This window comes from Mustela lutreola, chromosome 13 (assembly GCF_030435805.1).
Source record: "Mustela lutreola isolate mMusLut2 chromosome 13, mMusLut2.pri, whole genome shotgun sequence".
In the NCBI taxonomy this organism is placed as follows: Eukaryota; Metazoa; Chordata; class Mammalia; order Carnivora; family Mustelidae; genus Mustela; species Mustela lutreola.
This window is the reverse complement of record NC_081302.1, coordinates 11478319-11502208: the sequence shown is the minus strand read 5'-3', so window position 1 is coordinate 11502208 and position 23890 is coordinate 11478319. Positions and strand designations below refer to the sequence as shown.

General features: G+C 38.2%; 1 protein-coding gene across 1 annotated transcript in view; it reads left to right on the top strand.

Annotated features, from left to right (window-relative positions):
* The first annotated feature begins 1849 nt into the window (after positions 1 to 1849).
* The window catches only part of TM9SF2 (transmembrane 9 superfamily member 2), a 59758-nt gene continuing 37717 nt past the window's right edge, over positions 1850 to 23890 (top strand). Inside the window, exons 1-4 of the mRNA XM_059143959.1 lie at positions 1850 to 2170; positions 14739 to 14806; positions 16873 to 16966; positions 22907 to 23034. Coding sequence (XP_058999942.1) covers positions 2000 to 2170; positions 14739 to 14806; positions 16873 to 16966; positions 22907 to 23034 — 461 coding nt within the window. The 5' untranslated portion in view covers positions 1850 to 1999. The remainder of the gene's footprint in view (positions 2171 to 14738; positions 14807 to 16872; positions 16967 to 22906; positions 23035 to 23890) is intronic.

Genomic DNA, 23890 nt, shown 5'->3' with positions numbered 1-23890 from the left:
ATTTTAATAAAGATCGCTCTTGGCAAGAGTGGAAATTGAAAGGCAGTAAGTAGTTCCGGAGATCTAAGATTTTGGCTTGGACTAGAGTGCGGCTGGAAAGGAGTTTGTCTTGTTCAGCGCCCAGCGAGCAGAACTTGTTGGACTGTAGGTTGAGAGGGGGCGAAGGAGACATTAAGATTATCTTCCAGGCTTGGGTTCTTGAGCAAGGGGCAGCAGTGCCATTTCCTGAGATGGGGAACACTGGGCAAAGAAGGGTTGGCGGTGGGCAGTGAGATAGTGAAGGCCAAGGAAAAATAAAAGATAGTTAACAAAAATGTTATTTTTCCTTACCTCTCATTTCTAAATGGAGACCATCTGCTTCCTCTTATGTTGGAAATTTCTGTAACTTCAAGTACAGAATAAATCCTTCTCCCTAGGTCAAAGTGGATGTTCAACAGATATGTTAAATTGCTGGAGGAAGAGGTTCACTCCCTGAACCACACTCTCTGAATGGCCACACTCATGCCCCTTCTAGCTTGACTTTTGTTGTAAAAATGGTTGCGATTTCTCTGTGCCAAGCAGTGTGCTGAGCACTTAACATACTTTTTTTTTTTTTTTAATTTAATTTTCACAACCTTAAGAAGACGGACATTCTTTCCCCTCTTCTTTCTAGTTCTACTACCGCGGACCTGATTGATTAATTTGCTCGAGGTTACATTAACTAGATAGTAGTTTCAAGTATTTTACCCTTCATTGTTCTGATTACTCCACAGTAGGGAAGAGTGGTTCTTAACCTTTTTTGTAGAGTCATAGATCCCTTTGAAAATTCAATGAGCGTTGTAAACTCCAGGGGAGGAAACGTGCAAACACCCCCAAGAATTTAGATAGAATTGCCTGGGGCTCCACTTTCCTGAATTACTCGTTTAGCCAATTTGCCCATTCTTGAGCAGGAAGTACTGCCAGGGTTTGATTCCTTGCTGTATAGTCTAAGTGGATGCATTCTCACAAAGTATTCTTTCTAAAGCTCCACTGAATTGACTTTATGCCATCAAAAGCAAGTTACTCCTTGAAAAGCACTCAAGAGAATTCACTCACACCAACACAAATACAAATGCCTAAGTGTACGTAAAAACACGGTAATCGCGTCATTTCAATAAGGAAAGTGTCAGAAACTTGCTCAAAGGGGACCATACCAGATTGGTATTTCACGAGAACTACTTCCTCACCGAACCCTTGCCTGTCTTCCTTTGCAAAGAAATGTCAACATTGTATTTCCGCTCGCCTACTCCCGTTTTTCTCTCCACCTCACTTTCACTCATCCTTGAAAAGATCTTGTTTATTCTGTGCAATCATCGTGTCGCTCAAGAATGTCCCATGGTATCCAATACTTGGAACCCATCCGTGAAAACACCTGAGTATTTGATACTTTCTGGCTAGTTCTTTCCCCTTTTTTTCCGTATCCTGATCCCAGCCAGGTGTCTCCCGAACTTCCCGTCGCCGACGCCGCTTCCATCAGCAGGTACTTTGTGGAACACCAACTCTGTAACAAGGGTCGAAGTGCTGCGGGCAGTGTGGGGAGGAAACCTCACGGTTGTTATGGAAACCTGAACCAAAGAGACAAGCTGGGGGCGCCAGCCGGGCGGTGGGATGCTCCCGGACGCCCCCAGGGAACTCCAGATCGAATTTGGAACCCGACCGCGAACGCGGAAGCAGGCAACCACCTAGTCGGCCCGCTGAAAACCTGGAAAGTGGATTTCCTCCACGCTCCCTCCCGGAAACTCCTCCCGGGGCTAGCAGCCCCTCTCACTGAGCATGTGCAGGCGGCTTTGCGCATGCTCTGTCAAGCTCCGCTTCGGTTTCTGTTGCGGGACCCGCGGTGTCTCCTAGCGCAACCGGAACTGTCCGTGGCGGAGCCGTCCTTCCTCAGCTGCCGCGGTCTTGTAGTCGTCTCCAAGGTTGCCCGTCCCTCCTTCCCTCTTCAGCCCCTCGGCTCGGCTGCCCTTCCCCCGAAACAGCAGTCATGAGCGCGAGGCTGCCGGCGTTGTCGCAACCTCGGTGGCCGGGGCCGCTGCTACTGGTGCTGCTCCTGCTGGAGGCGGCCCCAGGCCCGCGTCCGGGCGCCGCCTTCTACCTCCCCGGCCTGGCGCCCGTCAACTTCTGCGAAGAAGAAAAAAAGAGTGACGAGTGTAAGGTGGGTGAGGCCTGGCGGACCTTGAGTGCTCTAACCGAAGGGGAGCCTTCCTTTACCAGGGAGCTGAGGTCCGAGAGGAAGGGGGCGTAGCTGGGATAGGTCTGGTGTCCCGAGAAGTGCTTGGGTTCGGCCCGGCCGTGAGTCGGAGGTTCTGGAACGGCCTTTGAGGGTAGATTCTGCGGGACTCGGTGGGCCTCAGGCTCGCCTCCCGTCTAGAGGTCCGGGTAGCACGAGCAGCTGTATTTAGTTTGCCTGGAAACAGGGACTTGGTGTGTATGGCGCTCTGTTGGAGTTGGGTGCATGCAGGTCAGCAAGCATTCCACGGGTGCGTGTTCGCTCACAGCCCTGTGTCACGCACTCCGAGAAGTGGACGACCAGGTCTTCTAGTTACTTTTTATTTAATTGCTTCCCGTCCTATTCTACTTTCTTGGAACTCCTGGTTGGTTTTGAGAGCTTGTTTCTTTCTGGGACGTTGGTATTGTAGCTTAACGCTTAGCAGTTCGTTCCTTATTTGTGAATTATAACACCTGGAACCGCATAAACTGCATTGGTTTAAAGAAAGAAAGAAAGAAAGAAGGATTGCTGTAATAGTTGAGAGGGTTAATTTCTATCTTTTAAGTTAAGTTTTTTTTAACATGCAAAAAATGCACAAGAGCCCACCGGTTAGTTTTTCAGAGAGTGTTTTAAACACTTAAAAAGAGCAGATGACAGGAGAAACGCGTTTTCTTCCTAGGGCATATTTTGAAAACTTTGATCTCTTACAATTTTTACACGCAAGGTTTTCAGTTTAACTGCTAGTGAAGAGTCATAAGTGACTTACTTTTCGGTTATTCGATACAGAGCATCACGATTTACATAATTATTTTAAGTTGCTAACACTTAGCATTGGGGCGTGAGGATCTCTTTGAAACCTTTAATAATTTTAACAATTCAAATAATCGTTCGGCAAACTTTTACAGTCTATAAATAGGTTTATTTACTAAGTTTGATTTATTTTTAAAAGCTGGTGTTTATTTTATTACTGCTAGCTTTACTGTAGCTATGAATTTCAAGCTTATTTTAGGGCATTAAATAAGCTATTAAATTTTTCATAGCATTTTACAGTTTGTTTTAAAATCTTGGATCTCTCAAAATGTCTAAGGATCTTTAAAGTTTACTCAAGTCAGCAGTTACCACTTGCATACTGTAACTCTTGTGCCCTGCAGTGCAAGAAGCTTTCACTCTTTGAGAGTTATAATTGAAAGAATATATAGTGCTTACAAGTGGAAGAGAGAGCTGATCTTGAAAGCACACTGGTTTTTCTGTTAAATATTTCAGTAACCAACCTTTAAAACCTAGTGTTTCGTCTTTAAATTTAAATTTAACGACAGCCTTGTATTGTATTCCTGGTGCCTTAGAGACAAAAAAAATGTATTCCTGTCTTCTGAGGGACCTCAGAGTAAAGGACATAAGTTTATGAACAGATTACTGAAATCTGATACGTTATAAAAGATGTATGTCCAAAGTGCTTTAAAACACAAATGAGGAAACATCTGTGGATTGGAGTCTTTAGGGGAAAGCTGCAGAAAGGAAGTCCATTTGAAATGGACTTTGGAAAATGAATATGAGTGAAATTCACAGGTGATCTGCCTCTTAGATGATTTTTGGTTTCTCAACAGGGCCTTTAAGTAGCTATTTCTGAGTTAACTTGCGGTTAATTTGGGGGAGTCTTTTGGGATTTTTAATATTCAAAGCTATAGAGATAAAACAACAAGGCAAAACGTTTTTTTCTGAAGTGTTTGGATTTCATCTTTGTTACTAGCTGCTCTCACCTCTTGGTCAATGGAAACAACTCTTAGAAGAGCAGAAAGATGTACCTTCAGCATTTTTCCCCTACAATTTGACTAACTGGGATAGAAAATTTAAAGTAAACTTTAGTGTATCTTGTTGCCTTTCAGAGAAGAAAAACAGTAAATAGTTCGAATTTTCATTACTTCAGTCAGGGTGTTAATTTTTTCCTCATATTTCGTATTTAAGGAGGACAGTCATGTATATACTGTTCAGAAGAGCTGAAGGGAATTATTATTAAACTAAATAATGAAAAGTAAAATGTTACGAATGGGAAAAATTTCCAGAAGCTACTGTTAGCATAGGAAATCAGGAGTTGGATGAATTGGGTAGGATACTGATACTGTTTCCATCAGTTTTTCCATCTGTAAGATAGGGATAATCCTATTTGCTTATTATTTACTCCCCTTGAAAAGTGTTTTTTGCATTTATTAGCGAAGAAGCACAATATTTGTCAGTTGTGATATTATAAAACATTTATTAGTATAGAGATAAAACAAGTATGTCATCAGCATTGTAATTTTTATAATGTAGGCATTACATGTACAGTGTCCTGCATTTAGCTCACTATGTATATTGAAAGACAATCAAAAGAACCCTGAGGATTTGGCCATTTTCTCCTTTCAAAATTATTTTATGTCCAAATTATTGGCAGAGAAAAAGGAGTCCATTGAACATAAAATGCTATTTATATTGCTCTAACTTCTGATTTATGATATTTATATTAGCCTTTGTAAATACTGTGACTGTCTTCTGTGGATTCCTTTTTTTCTTAAACTTACTATCACTACAGGCACATGCTTTTGAATATTAACATAGTGCACATTCTTACTGGTTTTTATTGGCCATAATAATATTTTATTCTATTTACTGTACTGTGGTTTGTTTAACCGCATATAGGCAGTTTCTTGCCTGTAGGGCATTGAGATTGGTCCCAGTTTTTTTCTGTTATGAATAATTTTGCTAGAATGTATTTAGCAGGAATTACTTACATATTCCCAAATATAAAATTGCTAGGTCAGAGGCAAGAAGCAATTTTATAGCTCTATTTAATATTGCCAAGCTTCTTTCAAAAAAGATAGGTTTGGGGGGGAAAAAAAGCTAGGCTTGATTTATAATGCCTTAAGCTATATGATACCCTGTGTCTCCACAGTATTTTATAATTTTTATTGTTGTAATAGCTGTGTGGTGGTATGGAAAACATTAACAGTTTATTATTTTTGTTGCTATTAAGGTTTCTCTTTTAATTTTTTTCTGTTATCTACCTTGTATTACTAGTTTTTGAAACCATAGTAACAAAAGGATTGAACAGTGGTGGTGTTTTCCTCTAGAATCCATTTAACTTCCTTAAAATCAAGGGACAGTATGTTGACTGCAATAAATAGAATAAAGCCCTGATTAGAAGTTAATAGGTCTTCACAGAGTAAAATGTGCAGTTCTGATCTACCTCGTAAGAGTTTTGATCGTTTCAGTTAGCGGCTGAATGCTGTTAGCTTTAGACTGGTCTGCAGTGTGCTGAGTGGCGTTGTGGTGGCAAATAGCTGATGAGTGCGTTTACCGTTGCTGCCTTTAACTTTCAGTTAATTGTTGGCTTGTCAACATGAATTCAGATCGAACAACTAAACTCTCCAGAACATCCACCACTTTTTTACTGTTTGGTGTATAGATTGTGTTCTTGGATGAAAGATGAAGAATTTCTTTACGGAGGCGCCTGGGTGGCTCAGTCATTGGGCGTCTGTCTTACGCTCAGGTCATGATCCCGGGATCCTGGGATCAAACCTGCATCAGACTCCCTGCTCAGTGGGAATCCTGCTTCTCCCTCTCCTACTCCCCCTGCTTGTGTTCCCTCTCCTCGCTGTCTCTCTCTGTCAAATAAATAAAATGGAATCTTAAAAAAAAAAATTCTTTCCTGTCCCATAAGGAAAAATGACAAGATATACCCCCTGGTGTTTAAAAAAATGTTTAAATGAATGTATAACAATTTTTTAATAAAAAGGAAACTTAATCAGAGTCATACTTTTTAAAAAATTGTATAGTTGACACACAATGTTACATTAGTTTTAGGTGTGCAACATAGTAATTGGACAGCTTTACAACTCTCATACAACACTATTACAGTGGTATTGACTATATTCTCTATGTTGTACTTTTCATCCCTGTAACTTATGCATTCCATAACTGAATGCCTGTGTCTTCCACTCCCCTTCATCCATTTTGTCCAACACCACATCCCCTTCCCCTCTGGCAACCACCAATTTGTTCTTTTTATTTATGGATCTGTTTCTGCACTTTTTGTTGTTGTTTATTCCTTTGTTTTGCTTTTTAGATTACACATATGAATGAAATCATGCAATGTTTATCTTTGTCTGAGTTACTTCACTTACCTTAGTATTATACCCTCTAGGTTCGTCTATAGTGTTGCAGATGGCAAGCTCTTACTCTTTTCTTATGGCTGAGTAGTATTTCTGTTTGTGTGTGTGTGCCTGTGTTTACCACATTCTCTTTGTCCATCTGTCAGTGGACACTTAGATTGCTTCCATATCTTGGCTATTGTAAATAATGCTACAATACACATAGAGTGCATATGTATTTTCCAATTAGCATTTTCATTTTCTTTGGGTAAATGCCCAGTAGTGGAATTACTGGATTGTATGATATTTTCATTTTTGGAGGAACCTCTCTCCTGTTTTCCACAGTGGCTGCACCAGTTTATATTCCCGCAGCAGTGCACAAGCGTTCCTCTTTCTCTACATCCTTGCCAACACTTGTTTCTTGTCTTCTTGATTTTAGCCATTCCGACAGGTGTGAGGTGGTATCTCATTGTGGTTTTGATTGCATTTCCCTGATGCTGAGTGATGTTGAGCATCTTTTCGTGTGTGTGTCGGCCATCTGGATATCTTTGGGAAAATGTCTATTCAGATCCTCTGGCCATTTTTTAATGGGGTTATTTTGTTTTTTAGTATTACGTTGTATGATGTCTTTTTTTCTTTTTAAAAATATTTATTTTTGAGAGAAAGAGCAAATGCAAGGGTGAGCCGGGGCGATGGGGGGTTAGACAGGGAGAAGCACACTCCCTGCTGAGCAGGGAGCTTGATGGGGACTCGATCCAGGACCCTGGGATCATGACTTCAGCCGAAGGCAGATGATTAATGATTGAGGCACCCATGCACCCTATGAGTCTTTATATATTTTGGATATTAACCCTTTATCAGATCTGTCTTCTCCCGTTCAGTAGGTTTTCTTTTCATTTTGTTGATGGTTTCTTTTGCTGTGCAAAAGTTTTTTGGTTCAGTGTAGTCCCATTAGGGTTTTTGCTTTTGTTTCCCTTGCCTGAGGAAACATATCTGTATATATATTGCTAAGGCTGATGTCAGAGAGATCACTGCCTGTGTTTTCTTCTAGTTTTGTGGTTTCAGATCTCACATTTAAATCTTTAATCTATTTTGAGTTTCTTTTTATGTATGGTACAAGAAAGTGGTCCAGTTTTCCAAGCACCATTTATTGAAGAGACTGTCTTTTCCCCGTTGTAAATTCCTGCCTCCTTTGTTGTAGATTAATTCACCATATAGGTGTGGGTTAATTTCTGAGGTCTCCATCCTATTGCATTGATCTGTGTGTCTGTTTTTGTCCCAGGATCATACTGTTTTGATTACTATAGCTTTGTAGTATATCTTGAAATCTGGGATTGTTGAATCCTTCAGCTTTGTGCTTTCTCCAGATTACTTTGGCTCATCAGGGTCTTTTATGGTTCCATATGAAGTTAAGGTTTTTCTGTTCTAGTTCTGTAAAAATTACTAATGGTTTTTTGATAGGTGTTATGTTGAATCTATAGGTTGCTTTAGGTGATACGGACTTTTTAACAATATTCTTCTAATCCATGAGCATGATATATCACTACCTTTTGTTTGTTTCCTCTTCGGTTTATTTTATCAGCGCTCCATAGTTTTCAGAGTGTAAGTAAGTCTTTCACATCCTTTGTTAAGATTATTTCTAGGTAGTTTATTCTTAGGGGTGTAATTTGTAAATGGCATTGTTTTCTTAATTTTCTTTCTGCTACTTTGTTATTAGTGAATAGAAATGTGACAGATTTCTGTATATTGTGTCTTGCAACTTTACTGAATTCATTTATTATTTCTAATAGTATTTTGGTGGAGTCCATAAGGCTTTAGGTATAGTATCATGTCATCCATTACAGTGACAGTTTTACCAAAGTAGTACTTTTAAATGTTCTTTCTTGGTAATTATGTTTAGAAATGTTTAATAAATTATGTGTCTGTTGTTTTGGGAGCAGTTGCCTCTAAATATGGAAAAAGTAAAATTTAAGAAAACCCATTTCTAAATATTGCTTTGAACAGTGTATTTTACTTGTTTTAATTTGACCATAGATATAGTGTGAAGATTTTGAAATATGTACAAAAATACAATTATATTTGAACTTATTGGTAGAATTGACATATATTTACTTAAGTGGTGTTTAGTTTCACAGTACCAGAGTTTTCTCTGGAATAAGAGATTGAGTCTTAACTTCTGGAAACTAATTAGTGTGTGTGGGTTACTGATAATGTTTCAAATATGAAATCTGGCATTGGAATGACTTTAATGATGATAAATTCACATTCCAACAATTGTTTTACTTTGCTGTGAAAAGAAGTATGTGGAGCTTAGAAAGTTCGCTTTCAGAAATGAAATTTTTTGAATAAAATTATTTTTAAAATGAGATTGTTCATGATAGTGGATCTGAGAGCTGGGATTGGGAAAGCAAGCAAGGTCAGTATGGATAAAATACTGTCCTGCTGCTGTTGGCTGTCCACAAAGGGAAGCCCTTCCAAAGGTGTATTTTTGAACATCTGAAACGGAGCCACAGACATGTGCTTTATGCCCCCCCACACACACATAAATTCTAGAGACTGTTCTGTGCTTTGTGGACCTTAGAGCCCAGTTCTTGAAGCTCTTAATTCTTACTCATCTTTGTACTTTTTAAATCAGTGTCCGCTTAGTGTCGTAGTGAATCATAGTTACTTCAGATGTGCTCTATGCGGTTATAAGGTCTTCCTCTGTTGCCATTAAAATTAACTAAGTATTGATGAAAGGCTTTGGAGGAACCTTTCGAAATATATTTTCTTTGCCCTTATTCTCAACTTTCAAACCTATTTATCTCCTATGCTAATAATGATAATAATAAAGACTACAGTTTATGTACCTTGTGGGTGCCTTCGCTAAGCCTCAGAACAATCCTCTGATGTGTCAGTTGGGAAACTGAAGCTGAATGAGACGTAGTCACTCTCTCAAGTGTGTGTACCGGTAAGTGGTGATGCAGAGATGCAGGTTCCAAAGCATCTGATTCTGAAGGCTGAGCTTGTCATACCCTGTTGGGGTACTGCTGTGTCTTCCATTGCGCATACTCTCTGCCTCTCCTGCCTCACCCTGGCGGTCCCTGGCTGCTGGTGATCCTTCACGTCCACAATTGGTGCAGTTTTAACCTTTGTAACCAATTTTTAAGTAGTCAGATTTTTTTTTTAAAATTAACATACAATGTATTACTTGCTCCAGGGGTACAGGGCTGTACCCTGTATGCACTCACCATAGCACATACTTTCCCCAATAAGTAGTCAGATTTTATATTTATTCCTTTCTTTGATACAATCTAAAGTTGAAATTTTGTTTTTCAGTGAGATGGGGATAGAAGGGGATAACTTAGAGTTCATGAATATACATTTATGAGTTCCCAGCATTTCCATTGGGATTGTTTTATTGTGTCTGGGTTAAGATTTCCTTCTTCGGAATTTTTCCCACAGTAGACTTCTCTAGTATTAACCAGTTGAAATGTCCATAGTTTTCCTTTTCTATGGCTGTGTCTTAGTATCTCAGAGCCTTTTGTCACTTGCTTTGATTCTTGTTCAGAGTCACGTTTCTTCTCTGTTTCTTTCTACTCGAAAACCAGTTGTGGTTGTGGTTGGAACCAATGTGATGGCAGGTAAAGTGGAATAAAAGCAAAAACAAAGGAACAAGGAAATAGGGGGAAAATGCAGCCATGTGGCATGGTACACATGGCTTAAAGCAGTAACACAAAGTGTAGCTGTGACCAAAGCAGAGATCAGATGTAGAATGGGTAGGTTAGGACCAGAAAAAAAGTTGTACATCTGGGAGGAGACGGATTTAGACGGGAGACCATAACACTCTAAATTAAATAAACCATTTCCGTAAAAAAATTTCTTAGGGTGGGATTTAATCAGTCTTCCTTTGTGTAAATCTTGCTTTAGAATTTCCAGTCTTGCTTTAGGATTTATCTGTAACTTCCTTAAAAAGCTTAATGTGGCTAACAACTTTCCATGCTTGTAATAACTCAGTTTGGGATACTTTGAAAGCAGGAATGTGAAGTAAGTAACCTTTAAAGCTCTTTTTAGTTATGTCAGTGATATTTTGGAGTTGGCTGACTCTATTTAAGGCAGATTTCCAGAAGGAGATGTACTTAATTAATTTTTGGATGGGAAATAAAGATATTTGATGGAAAGTGACCGTAAAAACAAATATGTCCTTTTATAGCACATTGCTATTTTAATTATTAAAAAAAAAAAACCCTAAATCCCTTGGGATTTAGTAACTACCCAAGAATTTATAAATAGCTTTGTCACTTCTTCTTTTACTTTCTTGAATGTATGTCTTGTCTCTCCATCTGGATTAGAAATTCTTCAAAGGCAAGTGTTCATGTCTTTTGTATTATTATATCACTTCATAATGTCTAGTATTGTGGCCATTAAATAAATGTGTAGAGTGAATGATTTTCTCATGGTTGTTCAGGATTTTTTGTTCTTTGGGAATGTTTTTCAGTTTTTATGTACATTGCATATTGTTTCCTCCTACTTAATACTTAATTCGCAGTTACCTTTCCTACTCTAGAACAGCTTTCCCCACTAAATTTTACTCTTTTGTCTTTATTTTGTATTGCTTTGATTTGGCTTCTGTTGTTTTTTAAAGCTCTTTCTTTTTCCAACTTTTAATTATGATGGTCTTCAAAATTCAGTAAAGTTGACAGAATAGTATAATGATCACCTGTATATCCATCTAGACCTCTAGAGCCAACTAATTGATTATATTTTTCCTATATGCTTTATCTGCATATGTGTTTATATTTTTAGGGATGAATGTCATGATGTCTGTAGCATACTTTTGCCTTTCATTAATTACATAAACTCACTAGTGGTCTCATTTCCTTTCTCCTTCCAATTTTCAACATTTTCTCTACTGCTGTATTACAAGGATCTTGTTCTTTATAGCCTTTTGTCACTTGCTTTGATTCTTGTTCAGAGTCACATTTCTTCTCTGTTTCTTCCTACTCGAAAACCGGTTGTGGTTGGAACCAATGTGATGGCAGGTAAAGTGGAATAAAAGCAAAAACAAAGGAACAAGGAAATAGGGGGAAAATGCAGCCATGTGGCATGGTACACATGGCTTAAAGCAGTAACACAAAGTGTAGCTGTGACCAAAGCAGAGATCAGATGTAGATCTCTATCTATCTATCTATCTATCTATTTATTTATTTATTTGAGAGAGAGAGCGAGCGAGCGCGCGCGTGCATGTATGCAAGTGAGTGGAGAAGGTGCAGGAGAGGGAGAGAGAATCTCAAGCAGCCTTCACAATCACACAACCCTGAGATCATGACCCGGCTGAAACCAAGAGTCAGACGCTTAACAGAGCCACTCAGGTGTCCATACAAGGATCTCGTTCTTAAAATATCATTGAAATTTCCATGTTTCAGTGTAAGAGTTGACATTTAAAATATAGAATATTATAAATGTAGCATATTTACAAATACATTGTAAATTGCTCTCTTCTTTGTTAAAGATATCGGTAGTTGTAATTTGCATTCCTTAGCATGTTGTGAGACAATAATTCTTAAATTTTCAGATTTTCACAATTTAAAGGAGGAATGAAAGTGCTACAAAAATAGGATGAATTGAATATCCAAAGTGTGTTTTGATTAGTTCACTGAATAGTAGATATAGGTCCATAACTTAGTGGTGATATTTTTGATGGACTGACTTTTTTGTAAAAGGTAAGTGTGGAAAAATGACAGAAGAGACAAGAAGGAAGAGAAGTAGAGGACCGAGAGCAGCAGATACTGAAAGTGATGGTAGTGGCACTTGAGTTTCCTCTCTTTTTTTTTTGAGTTAGCAGTCTAGCTTTTGAACTTACTTCCTTGTCTTAGAGCAAGAATCCCTAGCTCTTAGGGTTATTATGAGAATTGTGCTTGATAATTACCATCTTCCTCTTCCCTAGACTAATCGCTAGGAAAGAGTAATGAATAGGCATAAACAATAGATCAGAAGACTGTTGTCTTAATGTCCTTTTATGGGAGTGGAGAGGCCCTCAAGGTTATCCTTACGCTGGTAAATACTCAGATTCAGAAATGTCTGTCTTCTCTGAGATAGTAATAGTAGCAGTATTTATTTAATCGTTTACCTTATAGTTGTTGTGTACCAACTATAGACCAGCCTCTATATTCTTAACTGTTTTATTATCACCTCATATATTTCTCACATTCAAAATTGCTACTTGATCAAAAGCACATTTTATTAAGAGTAAATTTAGGATTTGAAACAAATTGAGCATTCTGGTGCTATGCTGCCTCCAGACTGAAGTTATGTTCCCTACTTGTTTATGTGTTGTGTGTAAAAATTAATTTTGTTTTTAGGTGAAAGATTTGCAAGAATTGTTCTTTGGAGTTAGCTGTTTTGGAAAAATTTGTGGGCAGCCCCTGATGATATAGACATCCTTATAGATCACAAAGCAAGGCTAAAACATATGCTTGTTAATACCTTTGTTGTTAGGAGTAAAATGTGAAGCTACTTCACCAGATTAGGAAAAGTGGACAGATAAGGTAAATTTAATGGGAATTTTATATTAAAGGGGAGAGGGAAAGTTGAGTAGGGGGAGGGTCAGGGGGTGGGGGGAGAAGCAGACTCTACTGAGCGTGGAGCCCCACATGGTGCTTGACCCCAGAACCCTAAGATCATGGCTTGAGCCAAAATCAAGAGTTGGACACTGAGCTGACTGAGTCACCCCAGAGCCCCTAGCTCTAACCACATCTTAAATGACAAATGGCCACATGAGTATTTGACAGTGCAGATAAGAATATGTCCATCATTGCTTCATTGTTGCATAACAGTAAATACTTAGTGCTTTGTACCAAGCACTGCTCTTGAAACTTCTCAAAACTACTCAAATTCTACAAAGGAAAAACTGCATGAAGAAACTTACCTAGGATCAAACAGCTAGTAAATGTCATAGTCAGGATTTAAACTCAGGCAACCTAGCTTCAAAGTCTTTGTTCTTGGGGCACCTGGGTGGCTCAGTGGGTTAAGCCTCTGCCTTTGGCTCAGGTCATGATCTCAGGGTCCTGAGATCGAGTCCCGCATCCGGTTCCCTGCTCAGCAGGGAGCCTGCATCCCCCCCCCACCGCCTGCTTCTCTCCCGACTTGTGATCTCTCTCTGTGTGTCAAATAAATAAATCAAATCTTTTAAAAAAAAGTCCTTGTTCTTGATCACTTTGAGGTTGAGAGGAAGGATAGTTTTAATTGTGGCACAAGGGATTTAACTTCTGTGATGAAATGTGGCACTTACAGATTTTGAAACTCAAAACCTAGACAGTTCCATAGAATATAATAGCTGTGTTTCTTCCTAGAAAGAAATCTAGAGATGTGAACTGGTTTAGCTTTTTAGGGACCCTTCAGTCTTCAAGAAGAAATATTAAATAGGGGGTTTAGATTCTGAAGTGTGTTCATAATAGTATTGACCCCTTATAATTAGTGAAAATTATTTTGGCAGAGTAAGCCATCAACTGGGAATTTTGCCTTCACAACAGTTACTTAATTTGTGTTTATTATTCAAGGATTCTGAAATGCCTAAATGTTGTGTCCCATTATCTTTTTAGCTAAAATAACTCATGACAAAGAATATGTTATATAAGGAGACACAGTTTAATTTTTGTATATGTTTGAGATAGGATTGCCATTGAGTAATTTCATTTGCTTACAGTTTTAGGGGTTGTACTGTTATTACTGCTGTGTATAGAGGCTAGTGTCGTATCTTCCACTGTATATCAGCAGTATTGGGTGAGGATTTATTTTAGCAGATGAGCAGTGTAGTTTAGGCATTACCTATTCTGAATATCATTAAATTCATTTGCCTTTATTCATTTAATAAATATATTAGCACTTCTTGTTTTAGTCACTGAAGTTCTTGATAAATGTTAACTCATTTAATCCTCATATACTTTTCTTTCTCTCTCCAAAATAATAAATAAGTAAATAAATGAATAAATAAAAATTGGGGGGAAACAAAAAGAGGGGCTCCTGGGTGGCTCAGTCAGTTGTTTCTGAATCTTGGTTTCAGCTCAGGTAATGATCCTGTGGGTTGTGAGATGAGCCCTGCATGGGGCTTTGCACTCCGTGAGGAGTCTGCTTCAGGAGCCTGTCCTTCGGCCCCGCCCCACTCGCACACGCGCTCCTCCTTTCTCTCTCAAATAAATAAATCTTTAAAGCAATTACTGCAACTATTAAAAATATTTTGTTGTAATTTAATTGCATATAAGTCTACTCAGTGAATGGATTTATAGGAGAAATGTTTAAATATTATAAAATTCTACCTTTCAAACATGTCAAATTCTTTTTCAGTTCTAAGCATGACTTAAGTTTTGATCTCTGTTTATTTACATTCTAATTCTGTGTTCCTTCATTTTCAGGCTGAAATAGAACTATTCGTGAACAGGCTTGATTCAGTGGAATCTGTTCTTCCTTATGAGTATACGGCGTAAGTTTTTCAGCTTAGTTTTTATATAAAATTTTATTGACTCCTCAGAATTTTGTACTTTTAACAATTTATTTTCTTTACAGTTACAGACGAATTCATACATATTTTAAGTATGTACAGGACCTGAAAACGTTTTTTAAGGGATAGTCTTTATTTCCAAGGTAGAGTTAAAATTTGAAATATGATCTTTTTCAGTACAGTAGAAGCATCAACTAAACAATGGATTTCGTTTTTTTTTTTGAATGGACAAAAAGGCATTGTGTTTTCTTTACATTTTTTAATTATAAAAAGCCCCACACAGTTGCAAACAAAATTCTTATATCCCACATAATCCCCAGAAACAATTCCTTTGTTTTCTGCTCCTCCACATTTTTTTCTGCATATTCTAATGTATGTAACCACTTCTATACATTTTTGTTTTAAACAAAAAGTGGTTTTGCATCTTTTTCTCACTGAATCTATTATAGGTATCTTTCCATGTTAATACGCAGCTACAGTTACCATAGTCCTTTTTGTAGCTGTTTATTCTTTTTCTTAAGATTGATTTATTTCTTTCAGAGAGAGCAGGAGCATGAGGGGCAGAGGGAGAAGGAGAGAGAGTCCCAAGCAGACTTTGGGCTGAGCGCAGAGCCTGACTTGGGGCTTGATCCCACAACCCTGAGACCATGACCTGTGCCAAAACCAAGAGTCAGACAATTAACCAACTGCACTACCCTGGTGCCCCTCGTTTTTGTTTTCTTTCTTTTTTGTTTTTCTTAAAGTAAGCTGTCACCCAGTGTGGCTTGAACTCATGACCCTGAGGAGAAACCAAGAGTCACAGGCTCTACCAGCTGAGCCAGCAAGGTGCTCCTGTTTATTATTTCTTTGTAGAGATTATATAGAGTCGTGTATGGTTTGTTTCACTAAGTAAGTCTTTGTGAACGTTTGATTATTTTCATTTTTTGATACTATAAAAAATGCTGCATAAATATGCTTTGACCGCTATATATCATGTTGAGTATAAAGCATAGTTCTTACGTTTTAGTTGGCTTCTAAATTTCTGTGGTATCTAGAAATTTCAAAAGAAAATAGGTGTTTACTGTAGAGAAAAGCACATGCCAAAAAGTAAGACAGTGCTGTAAGAATCCATACGGCTAAACATCTGTAAGAAGAGAGTATAACATTCGTGAATGGATGGACCATCCATTAAGTAACTATTAGAGACTTAAATGTTCCAGTTTTTGTTTCTTTTGTTTTGTTAAATAAGTGTATCTCCCTTAAATCTTTGTGGATATTCTTGGGAAAACTCAGTGATCTCTTATAGCCAGTACATGAAAAGTCTTCATTTGAGCTTTCCCAGCACCATTTTTTTATTATGTGAGATTCATCTTTCTTTTGGGAATCTCATCTGTAGCCATTACTGCATGGGTCCCAAGTACTCCCACACCATTCTAAAATGAACACAGAACTACCCTTTAATCTTCTATAGCAAAGCTGAAATTTGGCTGTAATATTTAAAGAAAACTTTATTAAAATCTGGTTAATAATACTAGGGAATTACAGAGAAGCTTGCAGCTGACTGAAGATGGCTTCTCCACAATTTCGTGTTCTCTAGGGTCTGTCTTGCCATGCTTCCCATGTTGGGATGTGTTGGCCAGTATATGGGGATGAGGCAGAAACCCAGGCAACTTCAGCACATCTTCCTGAAATGTCATTATTATGTAACACTTTGGATTAGGAAGTTACAACAAAAGGAGATAAGTTAGTGAAATTCACTTGAAATAAGACTGTAAATAATTTTGTTACTGAAATGAATAAAAATAATGTGTCAGTTTTTAAAATTCTGTAATTTACATCTTCAAAAAGATAGACATCAAACTATTCTTGGGCCTAATTTTCTAATATTTTTGGTTTTTGCTTTGGGGAAAGGTACATGGAACTTGGAGTGTAACTATATTTCTCATTCATTGACTAGAGCTATGGAATGATCAGTGCTTAATCTTTCCTCTAGATTGGCTAGGAGTTTGACTCTTCATTGTTTCCTTTTATGTATAGTAGCTTAAATACTCTCTCCACCTCCCCTCCAGGTTTGATTTTTGCCAAGCATCAGAAGGAAAACGCCCATCGGAAAATCTTGGTCAGGTATTATTCGGGGAAAGAATTGAACCTTCGCCATATAAGGTTTGTATTCAGTGTTATATAGAAGTTATTTAGTTGCTGCTTTCTCTCTCGTTCCTTTATTTTGTTTTTTCTTTTCTTTTTTTCCTTATTTTTTTCTTACAGAAAAGCCTGAGATAACTGTCATGGCTAAGGAGGATTTCATTTCTCTTTTACCTCTGGAAATAATTTTTTTTTTTTTTTAAGATTTTATTTATTTATTTGACAGACAGAGATCACAGGTAGGCAGAGAGAGGAGAGGAAGCAGGCTTCCTGCTGAGCAGAGAGCCGGAGGCGGGGCTGGATCCCAGGACCCTGGAATCATGACCTAAGCCCAAAGCAAAGGCTTTAACCCACTGAGCCACCCAGGCGCCCCTGGAAATAATTTTTTAAACTCAACAGTTTGGAAGAATCCTTCTCATGATATGTCATGGATAAGTTTGTCTTAATGCACATCAATACCAGTCTTATAAATGAGTACTCTGACCCCCTGCCTTACCTTCAGAGGGACCAGAAAGTCATGAAAAGTGGCCCCAGCAGCTCCTCTTTTCCTTCCCCCCTTTTCAAACAGGATTCGTACATATTATACATATAGCGTCTGAACAAGTACAGCACTACTTGGGCTCCCCCACTGGGTTTTGGGGCGCTAGCCTTTCTCTTTTGACCATTGAAATTATGTTTGGAATGTTCTCAGTACATTTTTAAGACATCAGTTAAACCAAACTAAGTACAATGTAAGATTGTACTTCAACTTCATCATCACCCAGAATTATTCTGCCTTATAAATCTCTTAACACTTATGCCTGTTTTCCTTCCACATTGCATGGTCCCTTGTTTATTTTATATCTGCTCTCCTGCTACACGAAGAATAATATTCTCATTTACAAAAATTAAACTTGTTCATAATAACAGTATATCGCCATATAAAAACTTAAATGGGACAGAATAATATAAAGTGAAAAGTAAGGCTGTCTTACCCCTGGTTTCACATCACAATTTTTTGTTAATCTTCCCTGACATTTTCTATGTACTTACAAGCATATATAAATACAATTAGATTTACTAATTTATGGTTTAACATACTCTGTACTGTACATTTTTCCTTTAACTCTACTTCGGGCTTCTGTCTGCATGAACACATTTGTTTTAATCGCTGTAACTTGACTCCCAAATTTTATCTCCCAGCCTGATCCCTCTCTCAGTCTCGTCCTTGTCTTCTGTGACTTAGATCTCACAGTCAGCTCCCTTCTCTGCTTTCTCACTAAACACTGCCATCTATTTTTCTTGGCGCTTCTTTGCACTGAGCATCTGTCCAACAAATCCGCACACCTAGAGTGGTTCCACTACCCATCTTAGTCCCTCTAGCACTGTACTGCATGGTGAAGCACTGGGAAAAGACAGAGTTTGCAAGTCAAATCCACATAATTGTACAAGTTTATAGTTTTCAACCATAAGTCCTCTTAAAATATTACAATTTAAAATTTTGTGCCCTAAAGATGCCAGTAATTTAAAATTTTTTCAAAGATAGGGGCACCTGGGTGGCTCCGTCAGCTAAGCATTGGCCTTGGGCTCAGGTCATGACCCCGCATGGGGCCCCCTGCTCAGTGGGGAGTCTGCTTCTCCCTGTGCCCCTCACCCTGCTTGTGCTCTCTTGCTCTCGCACTCTCTCTCAAATAAGTGAAGTCTTCAAAAAAAATTTTTTTTAATTTTCAAGGACAGAATGGAAGGCATATGGAGTGAAATTATTGGGGGGAAAAGGTGCCCAAAGTGTATATACATGGGTATTACTGAACAGGGCAAACATATTAATTATCTAACAACTTAATTATGTATCACTCCCTGATGTGATATTTTTAAAGATTACTTTGGAAGTTATTATGTTGCTTTTATAGCAAAGGGTGATTTTCAGGCAGATTTATTAAATTATACAATCAACTTAAGATATTCCTGTGGTGTCTCAGCCCCATCATTCTGTTCAGTAATGCCTTTGCCTTGAGAAATGATAGAAGGGAAGAGTATCAGTAACATCTTCAGTGAGCTTGAGGGACAGCAGGAGTTTCTTGCAGTAAACAGCCCATAACAGATGGCTGATAAACAGAGGGAAGGCCAATAAAATACTCAGAGTCCTGGAGAAGTTTTGTCCCTTTGGGGTGGAATTTAAAGACAAATTACTTCCATCCAGGGTATATTTATTTACGGGGAAAGACAGCCTTGCTTATGCAAAGGATCCTTCTTTTAGGCCTGCAGCTGTGCAGATTTAATTTTGAATCAGGAGTTGAGGTAAAATAGAACAGGAGTGCTTCAAAATGAGGAAAGGTGTACATCTCACATTTTCTATGAGTGTCCTAGAATTTTTTAGGATTGAAAACAGAATCTTTTAGTCCCCAAGCTTAAAGTGACAGAACAGGCATTTCTTAAGATCAAGGCATAGGTAAACAGAAGTATGAGGCTGAGACATTAGATTTTTTTTTTTTTTAAGATTTTATCTATTTATCTGACAGACAGAGATCACAAGTAGGCAGAGAGGCAGGCAGAGAGAGAGAGAGGAGGAAGCAGGCTCCCCGCTGAGCAGAGAGCCAGATGTGGGCCTCAGTCCCAGGACCCTGGGATCATGACCTGAGCCGAAGGCAGAGGCTTTAACCCACTGAGCCACCCAGGCGCCCCTGAGAGACATTAGATTTTTGTCTAAGCCAACCATAAATGTATTGACCCATATTTTTCAGTATTGATTCTTTGTCCTTTATTTTCACAGAATTTTGCTTTATTTGAGATCTGCAGTAAAAAAGAATAGTAACAACCTGAAACAAAAAAACTCACCAAATCCACTTTGCTGTCTTTTATTTATGAATTCTGTTGAGGTCAGAAAAAGAGCAGTGCCGGGGCACCTGGGTGGCTCAGTGGGTTAAAGCCTCTGCCTTCGGCTCAGGTCATGATCCCAAGGTCCTGGGATCAAGCCCCGCATCAGGCTCTCTGCTCGGCGGGGATCCTGCTTCCTCCTCTCTCTCTGCCTGCCTCTGCCTACTTGTGATTTCTGTCTGTCAAATAAATAAATAAAATCTTTAAAAAAAAAAAAGAGCAGTGCCAGGTTGTATGTGTTGTGTGAAGCTGGAGCCACATTTTATCCCAAATCTTAAACATACTCATTCCCAGGGTTGTAGAATTTCGTCTCAAGTCTAACCAATCATACTCACTCATTTACTCAGTTTACACGTTTGTTGCAGGTATCGTGGTAGGTGTGGCCTATAGCAGAGACCAGAGACAAAAGTCTCTGCCCTTATGGATCTTGTATTCTGATGAGGAGAAGGAAACACATGAATTTACTAAAGTATGTAGAGTATCAGTTGATGATGGGAAAACTATCAAAAAATAAATCCAGGAAGGTGGATGGAGAATTGGCAGTTTTAGATGAGCCAGCGAAGGTCTTGCTGTGAAGGTGACATTTGAGCAGAAGACCTGAAGCAAGTAAGGTGGTGAGCCACATGAATATCTGGGAAAATGTTCTCCAGAAAAAGCCGCAAATGCAGTGGTCCTAAGGTGTCTGCTTGCCTGGTGTGCTCAAGGTACAGAAAAAAGTTGGTGTAACTTGAGCCAGTGAACAAAATTGAGAATAGCAGGGAATGAGGGCAAAGAAGCAGTGGGACCACATCACACAGTATCTCATAGGCCACCGTAAAGACTTCGGCCTGTATATCTGAACAAGATGGCTAGCACTGAAGCGTGTTGAGTAGGCTTAGATTTTGATAGGCTCTCTAATTAGGGCTACTTTGTTGAGGATGGACCATGGGAGGGAGAGCAAGGAAAGAAGAGGGGAGACTGGTTAGGAGGCTCTCGAAATCATTGAGATATGTATGACCTGATAGTAGCTCAAAACATGGGGTAGACAGGTGGGTGTTGTGAAGTGGTCAGAATCTCCAAAACTGGTTACGTTTTGAAGTTGGTGTCAGTGCAGCAGAATTTGCTGAGGGGTAGGGTGTGGGGTGTGGACTTTGTTTTCCAGAACGGGACAGTCTCTGGGAAGAGCAGGTTTGAGGGGAATGGGAAATTAGGCATCTAATTAAGCATGTAAAGTAAACACTTGAATATATGTGTCTGGAATTTGGAGGAGGGGTTCAGGCTAGGTACATACATTTGAGAATCATCATCAGTGTAGAAATGGTATTTAAGCCAGGAATTGAGGAGATCCCCAAGTGGAGAGTGGGTATAGATAATAGAGAGAAGGATTCCAAGGATTGAGTCTTGGGGCACTTGGTGTTACTAGGTCACAAGATGAGGATTCAGCAATGGAGACTCTCTCAAAGTTGGAAGGATTACATGACTTAATAAATATTTATTATTATGATTAAACATCCTCACTAGTTTTGCTGTTTCCTTTGCAGTTGAACACACTGTTTACTCGCCTAAACCCAGAAGCATTGGATTGATTTGCCACTTTTCTTGTAACTAGTAATGTCTATCTCTGCTTAATTTAAATTTGGACACCTATCCTTCTGATTCCTTAGTAGGTGTACTTTTTCTTTCATTTTCCAAGGTACCTACGAGATGCATATAAGGTTAAGAAAATTAAATTAGGGCTCCTGGGTGGCTCAGTGGGTTAGGCCTATGCCTTTGGCTCAGGTCATGATCTCAGGGTCCCGGGAATGAGCCCCACATCAGGCTCTCTGCTCAGCGGGGAGCCTGCTTCCCCCTCTCTCTCTGCCTGCCTCTCGGCCGACTTGTGATCTGTCTGTCAAATAAATAAATAAAATCTTTGAAAAAAAAAAGAATATTAAATTAATTGAACAAATATTGCTACATTTACAGAAGTAGCAATGCAGCCAAAACTGAACTCTTGGCTGACAGGTGGCAGCAGTGGGCTATACTTGAAGCATTTGCTTGTCAGCTGATGCACAGAAACTGGTTAAGGTGTTTTAATAATGTACAAAACAATGGACTACTTTAGAGTGAAACATACACAAGTTTTTTTTAACCACCTGTAATAAAGTTGAGCATATTGAATCCATACAATTATGGACTGTAGTAGTTTATAAAGTAAATTACAGCCTTTAGAAAACTAGGAAATATATTTTTTAAACGAAGCCATAAATGGATCCTGATGAAATAAACTTGTGTTATGAAAACCATTATTTTTACACACATGAAATAAGTCCTAGACTCCAAAATTGGAGGAATCCTTTATTTTTTAACTTTTAAATTATCAATTTTTTAAGCCTTACATTTTGCTTCAATTTTATTGTTAAATAAGATCCTGAAAATTGACAGCCTTTTCAAGTGTGAGTAAAAAGAATCATGTTTACCCTGATTTTTAGGCATCCAGGCCTGACTTTTTCTTGTATCATTACAGTCTATTACTCACTGCTGAGTCTCTCTTACCTGGCACATAGGGCGCTTAACAAATATCCATCAAATGACTGTATGGACTGAAAACATGTCTCCTTATTACTAGAAAAACTGTTCTGTTTTGTTCTATGTGTAGTTTTTTTTCCCTTCTAGGATTCAGTTACATTTAAAAGGTGGGTGGGGGCACCTGGGTGGCTCAGTGGGTTAAAGCCTCTGTCCTCGGCTCAGGTCATGATCTCAGGGTCCTGGGATCGAGCCCCTCATCGGGCTCTCTGCTCAGCAGGGGGTCTATTTCCCTTCCCCTCTCTCTGACTGCCTCTCTGCCTACTTGTGATCTCTGTCAAATAAATAAAATCTTAAAAATAAGTAAATAAATAAAATAAAAGGTGGGTGGATTGAAATTATCAAAAATAAAAATAAAAATTATTTATCAAAAGAAAAATTGAAATTTTTAGAGAAGCAGTATGATTAAAATTTAAATGTGATTGAACAATGAGAAATTTAAAAGTATTTATTATCATTATTAATGCACTGAAGTAATTTAGTGAGAGTAGTATTCCTACTCATGGCATAGGTGTGAAGGACCTAGATATTTTTTAATTTGCTTTTCACTTTATTTTAATACAGTTTACATTTAATAAGGAGGAGACCTGCAAGCTTGTCTGTACAAAAACATACCATACAGAGAAAGCTGAAGACAAACAAAAGTTAGAATTCTTGAAAAAAAGCATGTTACTGAATTATCAGCATCACTGGTAAGACGTGGAATTTTGGACTTGTGTTATTTTCCTTTCCTAGATGGCACCTCTGTTTCATTGAATGTATAAATTACTTCATTAACTCTATAAAATATAGCAAATCAATTGATTTCCCTTTTTTGTCACTAGTAATAACATGAAGTATGACTTACTTGCCAAGGATTACTAAGGTTGATGGCTTACTGTATCACCTGAAATACTATGATAACTAGGTTTATAATGATTCTTTTATAAATAAAATGTCATAAACATCTAGAAACTTAGGCAAGACGTATAATTACAAGATATGCAAAGAAGAGTTGAAGGAAATTCAAGAATCTGGTGCTAAGATCAAAGCATTAGTCAGTCTTGAAAATCAAGAAACAGCTTAGGTTATTGACAGAGTAAGCTAAGAAGATCCTCAAATTGTGTTCTAACATCCCAAATAAGAATTTGAAGTATTCATTAATTTAAATAAGAAATTAACTTCTTAATTAACTGTTCTCTATAATGGGTTGGTGTATCAGCTAATACTCGGTCATTCTAATCATTTCAAAGGTAATATGATTTAAACTGTCATGGCGAAAACCCTACCAAGTTTTAGGTTTTTTAGGTAGAATGTAGTTTAAGTTTGCAACTGACATAGCCATCACAAATTATTGAGTCAATTTCACTATCAAATGCTTTCTAACTTCAGAAACTATTTTAAATGATTTATTCCTGTTATTATATGCATTCTGGCATCAAAACAGTACCTATGTTAACTGTATCATCAATCAGTTAAAAATATTTCTAAGTATTTTACTGTGAGGAAGCTACTGAAGAAGAGGTGCTTCTGTTACCTTCAGGAGTGAGTCTCCGCAGTCTGTATGTT